The sequence below is a fragment of the Entelurus aequoreus genome, linkage group LG11 (assembly GCF_033978785.1).
Source record: "Entelurus aequoreus isolate RoL-2023_Sb linkage group LG11, RoL_Eaeq_v1.1, whole genome shotgun sequence".
NCBI lineage: Eukaryota > Metazoa > Chordata > Actinopteri > Syngnathiformes > Syngnathidae > Entelurus > Entelurus aequoreus.
In genome coordinates, this window is record NC_084741.1 from 40947415 (window position 1) to 40969452 (window position 22038).

Sequence of the window (22038 nt, forward strand, 5' to 3'; positions counted from 1 at the left end):
TTGAAAATTTGTCCCACGGACCGGGGGGGGTATTTTATTTTATTTTTTTTTAACTTTTTTTGTCATAAAGAAATACAACCATGTGTGCTTACGGACTGTATCCCTGCAGACTGTATTGATCTATATTGATATATAATGTAGGAACCAGAAATATTAATAACAGAAAGAAAAAACCCTTTTGTGCGAATGAGTGTGAATGAGTGTAATTTGGGGAGGGAGGTTTTTTGGGTTGGTGCACTAATTGTAAGTGTATCTTGTGTTTTTTATGTTGATTTAATAAAAATAAAAAAATACCTTATTTTTTTATTTTTTTTATTTCTTGTGCGGCCCGGTACCAATCGATACACGGACCGGTACCGGGTCGCGGCCCGGTGGTTGTCATATATGGTAGAGGTACCCCAATTTAATTTAGTTGTAGTCCAAAGTTTATGTAACGAAATTTCGTTCTTATCTGTGCTGTAAAGTTCAAATTTGAATGACAATAAAAAGGAAGTCTAAGTCTAAGTCTAAGTTGTGGCCAAAAGTGAATTATATTTATATAGCGTTTTTTCTCTAGAGACTCAAAGAGCTTTACACAGTGAGACCCATGATCTACATTTAAGCTACATTTAAACCAGTGTGGGTGGCACTGAGAGTAAGGGTCAAGTGTCTTGCCCAAGGACACAATGGCAGTGACTATAAGCGGATGCTAGAATCAAACCTGGAGTCATCAAGTTGCTGGCATGACGCTCTACCAACTGAGCCACACCGCCCAATAAGTTCCTTCTTTTTTTCTATCCTCTTGTTGTGGGGCAGACTGCCTCGTACATGCACATGCATGTCAAAATCCTCCGCTATTGCCATTTCAAATACAAAGTAGCATTTACTTCTAGATCGGAGGTTGCGAGTTCAAACCCTGGCCGAGTCATACCAAAGACTATAACAATGGGAACCATTACCTCCCTGCTTGGCACTCAGCATCATGGGTTGGAATTGGGGGTTAAATCACCAAAATGATTCCCGTGCGCGGCCACCGCTGCTGCTCACTGCTCCCCTCACCTCCCAGAGGGTGATCAAGGGTGATGGGTCAAATGCAGAGAATAGTTTTGCCACACGTAGTGTGTGTGTGTGACAATCATTGGCACTTTAACTTTTTAACTTGAACTTCTATCTGTCAGTAGACTTTTTATGGAAGCGCTAAAAACTACAACATGGCTGACGGGGTGGAGATGCAGATGAAGTGGAAGGGGATTTGGCCCTGGAGGACGGCTTTGGCATGCGCATTCTGAAAAGACGGTTAGGAAGTGGATTGAAGATGGTCTGTAAAACAAAATCTATGCACCACCATTACATGTTATGTGAACCACAAGGAAGTATTTTAAATATAGAAAAATAAATCATAAATGACCCCTTTAACACGAGTATGAAACATTGTAACAACTTTTATAAGTCAGAAAAGAACTGATTTATCATAGGTCCCCCTTTAAAGACCGAAATGGGACCACAAAAAAAGTCTTGTTTCGGGCTACAAAAAGTCAAAAGTGGGTGCTAACCTTGGCGGTGGAAGAAGAAAGTTCAAAGGAGGAGAATCCTTGCGAACATTTGATTCTTTTGGAATTTTCCTAAGGTGAATTAAATCAACATAAGCACCATGAAAAAATGGATTCCATGCGTTGCCGTGCATGCGAACGCTCCTGCCTGACCTCTTCTTCTTAGAGTCCACTGAAGGCCGCTTAGCCTTGGGGGAAGTACGCCTTGGAGCGTGAGAGTGTCCAAGCGAAGGGTCTTTCCTGAACAAATGTCACACACGAGACAGCCTCACATGAATTCCCCCGTGATACAACATGCATGCGGCTCAGGCTGACGAGACACACCTGAGCGAGGCATCACCGCAAGCAGCATGCACAGCGTTCACAGCGTTCACCATGCACGGCACGCTACTGCGCTGACCTCTCTTTCTGCACGTCCACAGGGGGTCGCTTGACGGGGAGTGGAGGCCGAGCGGGTTGAGGAGGTGAGGGGAAGCGGCTGGGATAGAGAACGCTGCTGTCAAGAACTCCTCTCCTGAAATGAAGAGTTCACCCTCAGGCCGGGTTGGTTCTGATGGAGCTAAGTTCTACTTGGGTCACGTCTCACCTTTCAAATAACGGTCTTTGGATGCTTGCAGACGTCCCCCTGCAGGGGTCACTAAGGTGTCGATTCGTTGTGCTTGTTAACCTCTCTTGTTTGCTCTCCTCTTTGGGTTTCATGTCATGGATTTTTTTGGGCTCCTCATGTTTTTTCACTTCTTCCATGGTGCCCCTCAGATGGTCTTGAACTTGCTTGTTTTTCTTCTCATGTTGCTCTTCATCTGCTGCTTTTGACTTTTTGCTTTCGTCTTTAACTATTTGCTTTGTGTGTGCCTCGTTTTGAAGCTCATGCAGGTCGTCTTCATGCCCCTTTTTGTGTTTTTCTTTCCCCTCTTTAATGGAGCAATTTGTGTCAGAGTCTGCATCCGATCTCCTGTGACCAACATAAGAAACAAAGGATATTTTGTTTCTACGATACAGAAGGAATTCATATGGCCCAATTCCTGGGTGGATCCCGCGTGAGAGGATGAAGAAGGGTCAATAATTTTGCAATGCAGTCTTCTGAAAACAATGGAAAGCGCCACTCTACATAGCAATTGACGCTGTGGTCAAAGTTGCAATTGCCACAAAACTTATTTTAAGATATTCAACACTCTACTGCCATCTGGTGGCTAAAGTGGATTGAGCACCACCCCAATTTGTCACGTGAGGTAAACCATGCCAAATACGGCCATAGGAATCTCCTTCTTACTGTACCTCAAGTAAACTATAAACCGCGGCTGTGGAAAATAATTTGTCTCTAGCTAGTCAATAAATCAATTAATCAAACGCTAAATGAAAATTAACCCGATAAATTTGCCTTCATCAATAAATTGGCATGTCCATGTGTTTTTGTTTTCTTGGTCTATGCTTTCAAACAGGGTCCAAGAGGGTTCACTTTGTGCATCGCTCTCAGCACCCGAGCCTGTTTATTCAACAGCAAAATTAAATGAACAGATTAAATCCTTTTAATAGTCATCCACAATATTAGCCTCTGTGTGTGGAGGCAGGACAGCTGGCTTACACACACAGGAAGCAAGGACAGAAAGCCTCGTTAGTTTCGACTCGCTAGAGAGAAGCATCGCAAAGGTACAAAAATTAGAATGGAAAAAATATGATTGAAAAGCCAAATAACCGGTGTGGGAGTATTTTGGCTTCAAACTGTTTGGACTTTTGTCAGTTATTTTCCTGTGTTCTGTATCATTTCCTGTGCTTATTTTGGTTAAACTTCCTGTTGGACTCCTTGTTTATCTGCGCCTTTATTTTCCTACCAGCACTCCTGTTTTCTATTTCTCATCAAGTCTATTTTTTCTTGCCAGGGCTGGATTTGTGGGTGCACTTTTTTGTCAGTGTGCATGAGTTACTTTGCTGCTCATACGTACCTTTTGTTCATGCTTTCTTTATTTTTGCTCTCTATGTAAAGAATTAAATCATTTGACCTGCACGCTGCGTTTTATCTCTGCATCCTGGTGTCACACCAACAAACCGCATGTGCCAAATGAGTTAGCAAGATGAGCCAGTATGTAAGTACAAAAAAAACAACAACAACACCCGACCCAGTTTTTACAATTGGGGGAAAAACTCCACTACAAGATTTTCAACGTTTCATGAAGTCAATTTTTTCTTTCAGAGATTGAGAGTCAATCTTATTTTTATGTTTACTAATTTAGAACAATTAAAAATGATTGACCTTCCAATTACAATGGTAAAATCTAACACAGACATTTTACATAAACTGCGCTGTTTTGGGTGGGCCAAGCACCAATTAAATTGATTTTAATTCCTTTCAATGGAATACGTTGATTTGAGATATAAGTGTTTAGAGTTAAGAGCTCCGTCAAAGAACCAACCAATTACGTTTAGAAAATGAGGACAAATAAAGGTGGAATGTTATTTGCGTTGCAGCCATGCCTCACACATTTCATCTCTTAACATTCTTAGTTGTCACACGAGTGTAAAAAGAAGTCAGCTGGTTCAAGGTTTCTGATTCACGCTAATGACAAGTGAATCTTTTGAAATAAAAGTTGTTAAAAAAAAGTCAAATAAAAGACTCAAGCAGAGTCCATATCCTGATTAGTGCTTGTATAATTATTCATTCATATCAGAGGATTTCCAGCCACTTCCTGTTGGTACAAACCTAGAGATGTTCCACTTTAGAGGACAAAACTTCTACACAACATAGCACCTAACACGTGCAAACCAGACCAAGAGTTTCCCAGCATAATCACCCTGACAGTGTGCATATGTTACTCCTGTACGTTGGTCGCTGACCTGGGTGAGCTGCTTGGAGACGCGGCCGCTTTGCCGGAGGCCAAACCGTTCTTCACTTCCGCTGCTTTGTCAGTGTGAGGACGGCCAGCGTCTAAGGATCATAGAATCAGTCATGTCCTCTGTTCAACTGCTTGCTCGGTCTGCATGCCGTCTACACTGACCTAACAGTCTTTTCCATTCCTTAATCAGGACTTTTGCCAAAGCAATGACCTCCTCGTCCGTGCAGTGCTTCCTGATGCTGTTCACAGACATGCCGATTCTTGTCTCCTGCAACAAACTCAAGCTTTTATTGGACACACAGGTTGGAATAATGACAATGATATACTTTGTCTTGGTCTTTTTCATGTCAACTATCACACATGAAATATAGTCAAACTAAAATGTTAAAACATAACACACGCTAGCTTTTAAAAATATTATAATGTTAACCTGGGCAGAAGTATTTGAACACTACCAGAGTATTTATTAAGTTTGCTGACTTCACGTAAACTTCCAGTGAGTTTTCTTCTCTACCAGTCTCCAAGACACACCTAGCATTAATCCTTTAATCCATCCATCCATTTTCTACCGCTTGTCCCTTTAATGCTGGCTAATATTAGGTCTAATGAGACGTGTTGTTCTCACAACGGTTCAATTCGATATATACAGTCTTGGTCAAAACTTTACATACACCTGTAAAGAACATAATGTCATGGCTGTTTTGAGTTTCCAATAATTTCTACAACTCTTATTTGTTTGTGAGTCATTCATGAAGTTCAAACATTCATGAAGTTTGGTTCTTTTATGAATTTATTATGGGTCTACTGAAAATGTGACCAAATCTGCTGGGTCAAAAGTATACATACAGCAATGTTAATATTTGGTTACATGTCCCTTGGCAAATTTCACTGCAATAAGGTGCTTTTGGTAGCCATCCACAAGCTTCTGGCAAACTTTTGGTTTAATTGTTGACCACTCATCTTGACAAAATTGGTGCACTTCAGCTAAATGTGTTGGTTTTCTGACATGGACTTCTTTCTTCAGCATTGTCCACACGTTTAAGTCAGGACTTCGGGAAGGCCATTCCAAAACCTTAATTCTAGCCTGATTTAGCCATTCCTTTACCACTTTTGACGTGGGTTTGGGGTCATTGTTCTGTTGGAACTCCCAACTGCGCCCAAGACCCAACCTCCGGGCTAATGATTTTAGGTTGTCCTGAAGAATTTGGAGGTAATTCTCCTTTTTCATTGTCCCATTTACTCTCTGTAAAGCACCAGTTCCATTGGCAGCAAAACAGGCCCAGAGCATAATACTACCACCACCATGCTTGGCGGTAGGAATTGGTGTTCCTGGGATTTAAGGCCTCACCTGTTCTCCCCCAAACATGGGTATTGTGGCCAAACAGCTCAATTTTTGTTTATCCATATATATATATATATATGTATATATATATATATGTGGAGGGGGGCGTGGCCTGCGGGCCTGCAGCGAGGCGGGGTGTGCCAGGACCGGCCTCGAAGTCAGCGACAGGTGCGTAGATGGCCCACCTGGGCCTTGTTATCTAATCACCTGTCACTCTGTACAAACAGCAAACCGGGAGGAGAGACGTGTTTGGAGTGGGAGCCAGAGAAAGACACACGTACAGAGACACGCCGGACTGAAAAGTCCAAGTATATTGCTGGAAAGCAATCCCTACATGGTTGCATGCGAATAATTTGGAACAATGAAACGGGCTCGCCTGGAGATGCTTGGTGGTCAGGAGGACCCACTGGAAGAGAGCTTCCACAATATATATATATATATATATATATATATATATATATATATATATATATATATATATATATATATATATATATATATATATATATATATATATATATATATATATATATGTTAGGTCAGGAAAAAACACAAGAGGCTCTATCATCCCTACAAGCCTGATTCGCCGTTTTTCCCTGACCTAACATAAATGCATCTTTAATACAAATACAAACACTTTTATGTATTACTTACATGTCATATATATATATATATATATATATATATATATATATATATATATATATATATATATATATATATATATATATATATATATATATATATATATATATATATATATATGTATATATATATATATATATATATATATATATATATATATATATGTATATATATATATATATATATATATATATATATATATATATATATATATATATATATATATATATATATATATATATATATATATATATATATATGTACAGTATATATATATATACATATATATATATATATATATATATATATATATATATATATATATATATATATATATATATATATATATATATATATATATGTACAGTATATATATATATATATATATATATATATATATATATATATATATATATATATATATATATATATATATATATATATATATATATATATATATATATATATATATATACATGACATGTAAAAAATACATAAAAGTGTTTGTATTTGTTTTAAAGATGCACGCTTTGGCTGGAGCTTGTCTTAAAATGGGGGTTCCCTGTCAAATCTGGCTTTCGGCGTATATTCTCCCTTGACTTGTGTTCTTATATTACGCGCCTCTGAGGCTGGAATAAGTCCAATGCCTTATTCCATTATATTGCACTTGAAGTTTGGATGCAGTGTAGACCACATATAATAAAACGATAACATAAACTTCCAGAGAGCTATCAAATCTATTCTGCTCGCCTTAATTCTAAACACCTGCAAACATGAGATGAGTATAAAAGGACCGAAATGCCACTCTGTATTGTCAAATATCTAAATGCACATCGTAGAATCGTGAGTGCAACCACAGCTGAAGGTTACAGCAAGTATATCTGCCGTGTTTGAACATCCTGCTACTCACGGACATTCAATGCATTTGGACCTTGATCATTGAATTACTGTATGTGACTATGTATTCGTAAATACATAGAGTGGTGTCTATCAATTATTTTGATTGATTTTTTTGAACAGGTAATGTCAATCTGTAACACACGCACACAAACTGTTTGGACCCACTGACATGTCACCGCTTCACGAACATGTGTAATAAACATAACTCTTATTATCACAAATACCATCAAGGTGGTTATAATAACAGGTAGAACAACGTTTAATCTACAGATTATTATTCACATCGAACCAGGAAGAAGAAGCTGTTGTAGTATGCATACACACTACACCACCATGATTACACGCGTTGGCATGACAAGCACTATACGGCCTTTTGAAATTTTAGGTGTTATCTTTTTCATGGATTTCAATGACATTCACAAGTGGTAGTAGAACTCCATGTTCGATTATTTGTACGCACTTCGAAAAAAAAGCATCACGGAAAAGTCCGCCTCTTAGTAATGAGTCCGTCTTTATTAAAGGCCTACTGAAACCCACAACTACCGACCACGCAGTCTGATAGTTTATATATCAACAGTGTTGGGTTAGTTACTGAAAACCAGTAACTAGTTACAATTACTAGTTACTTTATTTCAAAAGTAACTCAGTTACTAACTCAGTTACTTACACCAAAAAGTAATGCGTTACTGTGAAAAGTAACTATTTAGTTACTTCTTTTTTTTCCCCCTTTTTTTTAAGGCTCCCATTAAAGGCCTACTGAAATTAATTTTTTTTAATTTAAACGGGGATAGCAGATCCATTCTATGTGTCATACTTGATCATTTTGCGATATTGACATATTTTTGCTGAAAGGATTTAGTATAGAACAACGTCGATAAAGTTCGCAACTTTTGGTCTCTGATAAAAAAAAAAACTTGTCCCTACCGGAAGTAGCGTGACGTTGTCAGTTGTTCACTCCCTCATATTTTCCTATTGTTTTCAACGCAGCTAGAGCTATTCGGACCGTGAAAGTGACGATTACCCCATTAATTTGAGCGAGGATGAAAGATTCGTGGACGAGGAACGTTAGAGTGATGGACTAGAATGCAGTGAAATACATGTTTTTTTTTCGCTCTGACCGTAACTTAGGTACAAGCTGGCTCATTGGATTCCACACTCTCTCCTTTTTCTATTGTGGATCACGGATTTGTATTTTAAACCACCTCGGATACTATATCCTCTTGAAAATGAGAGTCGAGAACACGAAATGGACATTACAGTGCCTTTTATCTCCACGACAATACATCGACGAAGCTCTTTAGCATCTTTAGCATGACCTAACGTGATAGCCATACTTGCCAACCCTCCCGTTTTTAGCGGGAGAATCCCGTTATTCAGCGCCTCTCCCGACAACCTCCCGGCAGAGATTTTCTCCCGACAAACTCCCGGTATTCAGCCAGAGCTGGAGGCCACGCCTCCTCCAGCTCAATGCGGACCTGAGACTGAGTGGGGACAGCCTATTCTCACGTCCGCTTTACCACAATATAAATACGCTTGCAAGTTCCAAAACGAATGGAAACAAGAATTTCAGTTCATCCAGGACAGTTCGAAGGGGAAGGTGTATGTTGCCTGTAAATATGTAGAACAGACTTCTCCATTGAACACGGTGGCCGAAATGATTTCTCAGTCATGAACAGAGAAGTTAAACAGGACAATACTGCCATCTAAGGGATAGATAATTCAAGTATTTCTTTTATGTAAATAAAATAAATATATATATAGCTAGAATTCACTGAAAGTCAAGTATTTCATACATATATATATTTCATATATATATATATATATATATATATATATATATATATATATATATATATATATATATATGTATATATGTATGAAATATATATATATATATATATATATATGTATGAAATATATATGAAATACTCGAGTTGGTGAATTCTAGCGGTAAATAACCACGCCCCCAAACACGCCCCCCCCCCCCCCCCCCCCCCCCCCCCCCCCCAACCCCCACCTCCCGATATTGGAGGTCTCAAGGTTGGCAAGTATGGTGATAGCATCTGTCTCAAATGCAGATAGAAACAAAATAAATAAATCCCTGACTGGAAGGATAGACAGAAGATCGACAATACTATTAAACCATGTACATGTAACTACACGGTTAATAGATCTCAGCCTGGCAAAGCTTAACAATGCTGTTGCTAACGACGCTAAGGCTAACTTAGCAACCGGAGCTCACAGAGCTATGATATAAACATTAGCGCTCCACCTACGCCAGCCAGCCCTCATCTGCTTTGCTCAGCAACACCCATGCTCACTTGCGTTCCAGCGATTGACGGCGCGACGAAGGACTTCACCAGATCATCCGTGCGGTGGGTCTGCTAGCATCGGCTAGGCGTCTGCTAGCATCGGCTAGGCGTCTGCTAGCATCGGCTAGGCGTCTGCTAGCATCGGCTAGGCGTCTGCTATCCGAGTAAGTGGTCCTTGTGTTGCTACAGCCACCTACAACGTTCTTCTTTGCAGCCTCCATTGTTCATTAAACAAATTGCAAAAGATTCACCAACACAGATGTCCAGAATACTGTGGAATTATGAAATGAAAACAGAGCTTTTTTGTATTGTATTCAATGGAGAAGGCATACCTCTGTTCCTCGGGCTACGTCACGCGCATACGTCATCCTTCGAAGGCTTTTTCAACCGGAAGTGTGGCGGGAAATTTAAAATTGCACTTTATAAGTTAACCGGGCCGTATTGGCATGTGTTGCAATGTTCAAATTTCATCATTGATATATAAACTATCAGACTGCGTGGTCGGTAGTAGTGGGTTTCAGTAGGCCTTTAATGCCCTTTTAGCCTTCTTTTCAGTACTGTTATTGCACTGGAGAATAATACAATGTGTTGATCAACTTGACATGCATTTGCATCACTGAACTCTGCTAAGCAATGTGGTCTACATACAACACACAAACAATGTGGTCTACATACAACATACAAACAATGTGGTCTACATACAACACACAAACAATGTGGTCTACATACAACACACAAACAATGTTGTCTACATACAACACACAAACAATGTGGTCTACATACAACACACAAACAATGTGGTCTACATACAACACACAAACAATGTGGTCTACATACAACACATAAACAATGTGGTCTACATACAACACACAAACAATGTGGTCTACATACAACACACAAAAAATGTGGTCTACATACAACATACAAACAATGTGGTCTACATACAACACACAAACAATGTGGTCTACATACAACATACAAACAATGTGGTCTACATACAACACACAAAAAATGTGGTCTACATACAACATACAAACAATGTGGTCTACATACAACACACAAACAATGTGGTCTACATACAACATACAAACAATGTGGTCTACATACAACACACAAACAATGTGCTCTACATACAACACACAAACTATGTGGTCTACATACAACATTCAAACAATGTGGTCTACATACAACACACAAACAATGTGCTCTACATACAACACACAAACAATGTGCTCTACATACAACACACAAACAATGTGGTCTACATACAACATACAAACAATGTGGTCTACATACAACACAAACAATGTGCTCTACATACAACACACAAACAATGTGGTCTACATACAACATACAAACAATGTGGTCTACATACAACACACAAACAATGTGCTCTACATACAACACACAAACATACAACAGCCCTTTGAGACACTTGTGATTTAGGGCTATATAAATAAACATTGATTGATTGATTGATTGAACACACAAACAATGTGCTCTACATACAACACACAAAGACAAAGATATGTTTCAAAGGGCCAATTTATTTCAGGCCAGAACAAATTGACAAAACTATTTTAAATAGCTGCAACATAATGGCACTTTAACTTGAACTTTAAGTAGATAGGATCTTTGATCCAAGACACAACTTACATTTAACTAAAATGTTATTTTCTTTGTGCTCGACAAAAGAAAAGTAGTGGGAATGTTAAGACACTCGACTTCTGGCTTCACCATGATGTCATGTTAGTTGTTATGAGAGTAGCGTATGTGTGTGTGTGTGTGGCCCTTTAAAATATGACAGCATGTGGGTGAGTGACGTCAGTGAGGGAGTGGGCGAGAGAAGTGAGGGAGCGGCGACAGTGAGTGAGTGCAGGTTCTCTAGCTTGGTGGATGGCTGCGTCCAATAAAGTCACAAAGTTGCAACAAACCGCCGGGCTCGTCATTCACCCTCAGCTGTAAAGACCCTCTTCCGGGTGAAGTGAAGGTTGTTAGTACAGAACGTCTCCCCTGCGCCCCTCGACTACGGTATGAGAGCCCCCTATGGCGTCACATTAGTACCAAAAATCCAAGCGCGTAAAAACTGTTATCATGCGCTGATTCTCAACTTCGTGCGCGCGCAACACCCTTTTGCGCGCGCGTGGTGTCTTTGTGCACGCGCGCTGTCTCGGTCTGTGCGCTGTCATGTTTCATTTTGGTACTTTGGGGGCGGGTATGCTTAGACCGCCCCTTCTTTCTGATTGGCTTTGAAAAAAAAAAAGAAGAAAAAAAAAAAAGAAAAAAAAAAAGAAAAATACAACTTCAAGTAGGTTGTAAAAAAAGGCAGATGAAGTGAAACTATAGCAATGCTTTTCTTTACACTCTCTCATGCACACAGATACTCATGTTATGAGAAGTATATTGTTTCAAAAATATTAACATTAATTGTTGATATTTTAAACATCTTTCAGATTACATTGCTCGAATTCAAAAACCACTTTACTACACAAATATTAGGCCCAATGTGCAGGATTATTCTATTAGTATTAGTTATTTTTATGTTTTATCATATCTTAGCTTATTTTTATGTTTTATCATATCTTAGCCTATTTTTATATGGTCTTATTATATTTATATTTCAGTTTTTATTGTATTTTATTTTATTTTATAGTTTTTCATATTGTAGTTTATTTTTATGTGTGATTATATCTTATCTTATTTCATATTATTTTTGGACTTTTACCTGATGTGTATTTTAATTATTTTTAATCCATTTATTTTATCATCTAGTGTTTCCTCAAAAAGCCCTCTGGATCTCCACGTCCAGAGGGTTCCTGTGATTGGCTATTGTCATTGTGTTGTTATTATTATTGTTGTTGTTGTTGTTGTTGTTTGTTTATTTTTATGTACATGTTTGACTGTCTTCATGGGGTGTGGGTGTTATTTCTCATTTTGTTTTTAACTATGTAAAGCACCTTGAGCTGCATTTTAAATGTATGAAAAGTGCTTTATAAATAAAAATGTATTATTATTATTTTTAGTAATAGTACCCTTACAATCACTCCAAACCAGTTCAATAACTTACCTCTTTTTCAGCCAACATTTTTTTATCCACTTCTTCCTCCGTAAATCTTGATACATATTGACGATGACCCGCCCTGCTATACTTCTGATTGCTCAAAGCCAATCAGAAAGAAGGGGCGGTCTAAGCATGCCCGCCCCCAAAGTACCAAAATGAAACATGATAGCGCACAGACCGAGACAGCGCGCACGCAGAAAGCGACAGCGCGCGCGCAGAAAGGCACCGCGCGCGCAAAAGGGTGTCGCGCGCGCGCACGAAGTGGAGAATCAGCGCGCGATAACAGTTTTTACGCGCTTGGATTTTTGGTACTAATGTGACGCCATACCCCCCACCCCCACCCACACAAAGCGCCTCTTCTTTTCCACCGGAGCGCTGCAATAAAACACACTCAGATCTTCAGTTTCTAGCCGATACTACATAAAAAATAACGTAAAATAACGCAGTAACGCATCATGTAGTAACGGTAACTGAGTTACTGAATATAAAAAATAACGCGTTAGATTACTAGTTACCGCCGAAACTAACGGCGTTACAGTAACGCGTTACAGTAACGCGTTAGTCCCAACACTGTATATCAATGATGAAATCTTAACATTGCAACACATGCCAATACGGGTTAACTTATAAAGTGCAATTTTAAATTTCCCGGGAAACTTCCGGTTGAAAACGCCTATGTATGATGACGTTTGCGCGTGACGTCAATGGTTGAAGCGGAAGTATTGGGACACATTGAATCCCAATACAAACAGCTCTGTTTTCATCGCAAAATTCCACAGTATTCTGGACATCTATGTTGGTGAATCTTTTGCAATTTGTTTAATGAACAATGGAGACTGCAAAGAAGAAAGCTGTAGGTGGGATCGGTGTATTAGCGGATGGCTGCAGCAACACAACCAGGAGGACTTTGAGTGGGATAGCAGACGCGCTATTCGACGCTAGCCGCCGACCGCATCGATGATCGGGTGAAGTCCTTCGTCGCGCCGTCGATCGCTGGAACGCAAGTGAGCACGGGTGTTGAAGAGCAGATGAGGGCTGGCGTAGGTGGATAGCTAATGTTTTTAGCATAGCTCTGACGAGGTCTCGTAGCTAAGTTAGCTTCAATGGCGTCGTTAGCAACAGCATTGCTAGGCTTCGACAGGCGGCACAGCATTAACCGTGTGGTTACAGGTCCAGTGTTTGGTTCGGTGTCTCCTGATAGTAGTATTGTTGATCTTCTGTCTATCTTTCCAGTCAGGAGCTTATTTCTTTTGTTTCTATCTGCATTTAAGCACGATGCTATCACATTAGCTCCGTAGCTAAAGTGCTTCACCGATATATTGTAGTGGAGATAAAAGTCACTGTGAATGTCCATTTCGCGTTCTCGACTCTCATTTTCAAGAGGATATAGTATCCGAGGTGGTTTAAAATACAAATCCGTGATCCACAATAGAAAAAGGAGAAAGGTACAAGGGCTCATGGATTCCACACTAAGTTACGGTCAGAGCGAAAAAAAGATACGTCCTGCACTGCACTCTAGTCCTTCACTCTCACGTTCCTCATCCACAAATCTTTCATCCTCGCTCAAATTAATCGGGTAATCGTCGCTTTATCGGTCCGAATCGCTCTAGCTGCTGGTGTAAACAATGGGGAAATGTGAGGAGCCCTTCAACCTGTGACGTCACGCTACTTCCGGTACAGGCAAGGCTTTTTTTTATCAGCGACCAAAAGTTGCGAACTTTATCGTTGATGTTCTCTCCTAAATCCTTTCAGCAAAAATATGGCAATATCGCAAAATGATCAAGTATGACACATAGAATGGATCTGCTATCCCCGTTTAAATAAGAAAATTTCATTTCAGTAGGCCTTTAAGGACTTACTGTAAGCACTTTTGCCAAAATATCCTAACTGGATGGGAGAATATGAATAGGAAAAACGTGTGTTAATCCAAGGGCGTAAAAAACACTTAAGCGCAGATGGGACCAAAAACAAAAACTGTGGCTTTAAAGCAGCACTAAGTAACTTTTTAACCTTCATAAAACATGTTCAGAACTTTTGGGATGATACATCGACTTACATAGAGTAGAATGAGAGATTTTTGACAGATGCTGCCTTGGCTCTGTTCTTGCTGGACCAGTAAGTAACATTTGATGCTCAAATTAAAATGATAATGCTATTGTTGGCTATCGGAAATTTGCGTGGTAGCAATAAAAAGCCACCAGCTTCAAAGTTGGCAGTTCCACACTGACACGACCTGGCACACAACAAACTCAAAAGTAATGGAGTTTGAGTAAGATCAGTCATTCTGAATCGTTGTGGTATCATCATGTCAGTTTGTATGTACGTGACAGTAGTTTCTGACTATTTACGACGCTACGCGATGGTCCTCATGGAAAATTAGATTTGCCTTCAGGCAAAACACTACCGCTTTGGTCCACTGGCGCCGCCAAAATCAACCAAAACAGAGGGGCTTTAATACTGAGGTCTGCAACAAACTGTGTATATCATATCATCCATCCATCCATCCATTTTCTACCGAAAATATATATATATATATATATATATATATATATATATATATATATATATATATATATATATATATATATATATATATATATATATATATATATATATATATATATATATATATATATATATATATATATATTAGGGCTGGGCGATAAAACAATAACAATATATATCGCGATAGACATGTGGTCGATAGAACGTTCGATAATTTCACTGAGTTCTGTTAGAAAAAAATAGGAAGAAAGGCGCAGCCGGAACCGCACGGCATTCTGGGGGGTGTAGGCAGAAGAAGGCCTTTGGCCTCTCGACCTATCACGGCCGAGCCTGAACCGCAAGGCATTCTGGGAAATGCTAACTGGGAAAAAAAAAAAAAAAGCAACAACGGCTAGCTGATGACGAGGAGTAAAACAAAATGGGAATATGAGCGCGGCAGCACGAGAGGAAATTGTAAATAAAAAAGGAAACGTCACGTCACCAGTTTGGCAGTATTTTGGATTTTTTTTTAAATCCGATACGAATCAGAGTAATACTGTCTGCAAACTTTGCAAGGTCGTCGTCCCGACCAAGTCTGGGAACACGACAAACTTATTTTACCAACTGAGCCGCTCTCACCCGCTGGAGTACAGCAGTATCAAACAGCCACAACCATCTACATCAGCCGGTGCAAGTGGAACAGCACCAAAGCGGCAACAACAGACCACCATCGTCTCGATGGTGGTCTGTTGTTGCCGCAGACAGTATTACTCGGCAGCAGTGCCATACGACAAAAATTCAAAACGTTATAAAGAAATAACGGATGCAGTGGTGTATCAATTAGCGAAGGACATGCTACCGCTCAGCATAGTTGAGAAGTCTGGGTACAAGCATCTCATACACGTGCTCGACCCCCGTTATGTTCTACCTGGCCGAAAGCACTTTTCCAAGACAGCTATTCCTAGGCTTTACACAATGTGCAGGGAATCCGTGGAAAAGGAGATACTGAAGTTGGTTTGATTTTTCCATAAATGACTGAAGAGGGTAACAGGTTTGTTTTGTCACAGATGTTCAGACGCAAGTTTATTCCGATGTTTACAATATTCTGTAAGACATGTTTGTTTCTGCTTGCTTAATGTGACTGTTATTTATTTGCATATATTGTTACCAATATGGCTTTAAAGCCTGAGTTGTACACTACTAATTTCTTAATTACAATACTTTGCACATTTTGTTGGATTAAGCATTTATTTAATGTCAATATTTGCACATCGACCAGTATTTTCATTTATTTGACTGTGTTTCATAATGCTGACCTCGTTCTAAAGGTTAAAGGTTATATTTAAAATAAAAGTATTTAAATTTAGTCTTTTTTCTCCTGGTCTTTATTTAGAATAGTTTTTTGTTTTTTTTATCAATAATTATCGATATCGACTGATATGAAACACTTATATCGTGATACATTTTTAGTCATATCGCCCAGCCCTAATATATATATATATATATATATATATATTATATATATATATATATATATATATATATATTTATATATATATATATATATATATATATATATATATATATATATATATATATATATATATATATATTATATATATATATATATATATATATATATATATATATATATATATATATATATATATATATATATATATTAGGGCTGGGCGATATGACTAAAAAGTCTAAAGTCATCAAATTCATGACTCGAGTCTGACTCGAGTCCAAGTCATGTGACTCGAGTCCACACCTCTGCTGTATACTATACTGTATATATATATATATATATATATATATATATATATATATATATATATATATATATATATATATATATATATATATATATATATATATACAGTATATATATATTATATATATATATATATATATATATATATATATATATATATATATATATATATATATATATATATATATATATATATATATATATATATATATATATATACAGTATAGTATACAGCAGAGGTGTGGACTCGAGTCACATGACTTGGACTCGAGTCAGACTCGAGTCATGAATTTGATGACTTTAGACTCGACTTGACAAAATGTAAAGAGACTTGCAACTCGACTTAGACTTTAACATCAATGACTTGTGACTTCACTTGGACTTGAGGCTTTTGACTTGACATGACTTGCTACTTTCCCCAAAACCCAAACCTTAAAAAGTTATTTGGGAGCGCTCCGTATCTTTCATTTTATACGTCTGTGTCTATAAGCGTGTGTGCTGCGTGTCAGCGTGTGTGCTGTCAGTACAACAGCCAATCAAATTAAATCTACGTTGTTTTCATCCCACAGCTCTCATCCAATCCAATTGCAGGACAACCACCGAACATGAGTTGTCAAACAATGCGGCAGTGAGAAACAATTATGCCAAAGTTAATTTCGTTCGGGTATAAAAACTACGACTTGGTCAACAAAAAACGAATTGCGGTATGCAAATCACGCAGTTCGAATATTACAGACGGAGACGCAACAACTTCCAACTTCGTTCGACATTTGAAGTTGCACAAAGAAGGGTAAGTTTTGAATGTAAGATAACGTTTATTGGCTAAGTAACATGACTTTTATTTGCTGTGTAGTTAAATCAGTGAGGCTGTAAACTCACTGCTAACGTTATAACCATAGACATCTTATAAGGGTACGCAGCATTGAGCGCTACTGCCTACTGGCGCAGACGAGACGCGGAGCCGCCATCTTGGAGTGGTGATCCGCTCCACTCAGTGCAATTCAATTGGCAGGAGCAATGAACTGTCAGCAAATTTAATTCATCTTACCTCACTGAATACCACTCATTTTCACGCGTTTTTTTGTCATACGTGTAGCTATGATAACGGACACATGTTTTGGCGTTTTTATTATTCATAGTTTGCTTAACAGTAATATAATATTCTTATACGCTATAAATGACCAGACGTCCGAGATCAAAACTGGGAATATAATCCCAGAGAAGAGGGAAAAAAACGGTCAGCTATTTTTAAGTTGAAGAAACAATATGATTAGATTATATATACATGCGTATATCCTACATAAACAATGTATGAATACATTAGATATCTATATATTTTAGGGACCTATAGACTGTAACTCTGTTGCTGCAGCAGCAGAGAGTTTATTCTGTCTTGACACTTTGTATTGATATTTTGTATTACATTCTTCCCTTAAATGATAATGTTTACAGTGATTGTTTTATATCTATTTTTTATGTATGTCGCTTTGGATAAAAGCGTCTGCCAAATACTTAAACATATATAAACACCTGAAAGTCTTTATATCAGCTAAAACCACCAATCTGTTTCACTGGATTCAGAATAAAACCAAATGCTGTCTTACCCAACAATGTTAGTATTTGAATATTGTTACTTGAAGACTTATTCCTGGTTACAATTATACTGTTAAGAAAGTATTGTCTTATACTTTGCCTAAAATGAGAATGCATCATAATCAGTGGCGGCTGGTGAATTTTGTTTTAGGTGGGGCTGAAAGTTTGTAAACCAAACCCCTGTAGGGGGGTCATCCTCCCCCAGAAGATTTCTTTGTGATTCTCACATACAAATATTGAAGATCTTTGCTCCTTCTCAACTTTGTGGTAATGTTATTTTCATAAAATACAACCAATAGTATGTTAATGTTTGTTTTTGCAAATGTGTTTATTCTGTAAAGGAATGAGTTAAATGTTTAAAATTGTTTAAACTATTAAAATGACTGGTTAATAGTGCTATTATGAATTGCAATGTCAGCACCATTTTTTTTCCTGCAATTTCAAATGCACTTGTTTTAATAAATAAATACAGCGTTTTAAAAGCATACACAATCTGTGTAAAAAATATTAGTCTGTGGTTAAAAGGACTTGAAAGGACTCGAAACTCAAAATGCAGGACTTGGGACTTGACTTGAGACTTTCTAGTCTTGACTTTGGACTTGACTCTGGACTTGCCTGTCTTGACTCGGGACTTGACTCGAGACTTGAGGGAAAAGACTTGAGACTTACTTGTGACTTGCAAAGCAATGACTTGGTCCCACCTCTGGTATACAGTATATTGCTGTACATGTGTGTGTGTTACCTGTAGGAGTTTAAGTGTCATATTGAAATCTTTGAGCTCCTTCAGCAGGTCCATAGCACCTTCCTGTGAGTGAAAAGCCAACAAGTTAACATGGGAATTATACAAGGTCATAGATGCACATTTAGTGATTGGAATTGCGGTTCTTTTAATTAATTTGTTGTTTTGGCTTTCCATAACTAAAAATTAAATGGATGCAGGGCGCGGGGGTATTTTATATATTTTGTTTAAGTTTGTAAAAATGCTAGAAAAAGGTTATATTTAAAGACTAAGTTTTATATTATTAATGGTTATTAGTGTCAATATTTCAGCTTTGTATCTTTACATTGAGTCTTTATTCTTTATTTACCCGATGGTCTGCTTTTTTCTGTTTGATATTAGTATTATTAGTATTCTTATATTGTTAAAAAAAAATTTTAAAAAATAAATCACAAATGTGCAAGACCATATGCATAATTGAGCGCCTGCCCGCCTGCCCCCCTACCCCCATTACAAAAGTGTTCACACTATTGTATTAATGTGAAACCATTTTGATACTTTTTTTTAACCAAATTTAATTTGATGCATGTTCCAAGGTCAAGGTCGAAGTTTTTAAAGCGCACAAGTGAGGTAAAAATTTTTTTGAAGATCAACCAATAAATTAATAAATCAAATAAATGAAAACATCAGAGAGGTTTACAAAAATGCAGTTGATAATAGCAAATAAATGTGAATAAAATATTTAAAACATTACTAAAAAGTCTATCTTAACTTGTTTTTAAAGGCAAGTGCATAAAAATGTGTTTTAAGACTAAAACAAACTCAAGGGAAAGAAATTGTTTAATAATTAGTTTTTCTACATCAAAATAACAGCCTTTAATATAATCCAAAGAGATTAGGTCTTCAAAAAGTTATGCAATTTGTTATTCTTATAGCCGGACCTGTGTGTTTACTTCTGTACCTGATGGCTACAACTGTTGCCTTCCTCAGGGGTTGTCACGTGATGTTAAATACGGAAGTAAACACACATGTATGGCTATAAGAGTAACAAATTGCAGCCTTTACTATAATTAAAACTTAAATTACAAAAAAAGTAAGAATTTTAACATCATTAAAACAAATGTATAAACTCTATTTTCTCAGCTCCAACTGGGATTTGAACCTGTATCCTCCTTTTTCAAGACAACCTACAGTATATGGGCCAGTAGAGCCACTGGCACTTGGGGGACATTTGGCATTATATTCAGTGACACAGGCAGCATGGTGTGGAGTTTGTACGTTCTCTCCGAGGTGTGTCCTCGGGGTATTCCGGCTTCCTCTCACCTCCAAAGACATGCACCTGGGGATAGGTTGATTGGTAACACTAAATTGGCCCTAGTGTGTGAATGTTGTCTGTCTATCTGTGTTGGCCCTGTGATGAGGTGACAACTTGTCCAGGGTGTACCCGGCCTTCGGCCCGAATGCAGCTGCGATAGACTCCAGCACCCCCGCGCGACCCCAAGAGGAACAAGCGGTAGAAAATGAATGGATGGATTCAGTGACGCAGCAGGAAGCGGCTAGGAATATGTTTGCTGTAAAATTTCATCAGTGAATTCTTTAATTAACATTTTACATGTGCTTCTTCATGCATAAAGGGGCCCCTTACGGATCGTGGGGCCCTAGGCACATGTTTAGAGGGGGCCCTGCAAATGGCCCCTCTTCTTTACACGCATAGAAATAATCATTTTACAGCACTTTTACTCCTAAAAAGTCATCAAATTGTGCAGCTTAAAGGCCTACTGAAACCCACTACTACCGACCACACAGTCTGATAGTTTATACATCAATGATGAAATCTTAACATTGCAACACATGCCAATACGGCCGAGTTAGATTAGTAAAGTGCAATTTTAAATTTCCCGCAAAATATTCTGCTGAAAACGTCTCGGTATGATGACGTTTGTGCGTGACGTCACGGATTGTGCGGACATATTAGGACACCATTGTGGCCAGCTATTTAGTCGTCTGTTTTCATCGCAAAATTCCACAGTATTCTGGACATCTGTGTTGGTGAATCTTTTGCAATTTGTTTAATGAACAATGAAGACAGCAAAGAAGAAAGCTGTAGGTGGGATCGGTGTATTAGCGGCCGGCTGCAGCAACACAACCAGGAGGACTTTGAGTTGGATAGCAGACGCGCTACCGTGAGTACAGCTTTGGCTTCCAAACATTTGATCGCTTGCCCGTACGTGCGTGCCGCTATGTGCATGTCACGTACGTAACTTTGGGGAAATATATGTGCTGTATGAACTTTACGGAGGTGAACGGTACTTTGGGCTGTGGGATTGAGTGTGTTGTGCAGGTGTTTGAGTTGTATTGGTGGGTTATATGGACGGGAGGGGGGAGGTGTTTGTTATGCGGATTAATTTGTGGCATATTAAATATAAGCCTGGTTGTGTTGTGGCTAATAGAGTATATATATGTCTTGTGTTTATTTACTGTTTTAGTCATTCCCAGCTAAATATCAGGTCCCACCCGCCTCTCACAGCATCTTCCCTATCTGAATCGCTTCCACTGCCCTCTAGTCCTTCACTCTCACTTTCCTCCTCCACGACTCTTTCATCCTCGCTCAAATTAATGGGGTAATCGTCGCTTTCTCGGTCCGAATCGCTCACGCTGCTGGCGTCCATGATTGTAAACATTGTTTACAATCATGGACGCCAGCAGCGTCACAAGTAAGTCTCAAGTCTTTGCCCTCAAGTCTCGAGTCAAGTCCCGAGTCAAGACAGGCAAGTCCCGAGTCAAGTCCAAAGTCAAGACTGGAAAGTCTCAAGTCAAGTCCCAAGTCCTGCATTTTGAATTTCGAGTCC

At 38.4% G+C, this 22038-nt stretch overlaps 1 protein-coding gene across 2 annotated transcripts in view; it reads right to left on the reverse strand.

Moving 5' to 3' along the window:
* tcea3 (transcription elongation factor A (SII), 3) overlaps window positions 1–22038 on the reverse strand; it is a 46669-nt gene that overhangs the window by 21195 nt on the left and 3436 nt on the right. For both annotated transcript variants that reach the window (XM_062064249.1, XM_062064248.1), the window contains exons 2-4: window positions 19214–19276; window positions 4520–4625; window positions 4359–4449 (exon numbers count right to left, since the gene is read on the reverse strand). In XM_062064249.1, coding sequence (XP_061920233.1) covers window positions 4359–4449; window positions 4520–4625; window positions 19214–19276 — 260 coding nt within the window. The remainder of the gene's footprint in view (window positions 1–4358; window positions 4450–4519; window positions 4626–19213; window positions 19277–22038) is intronic.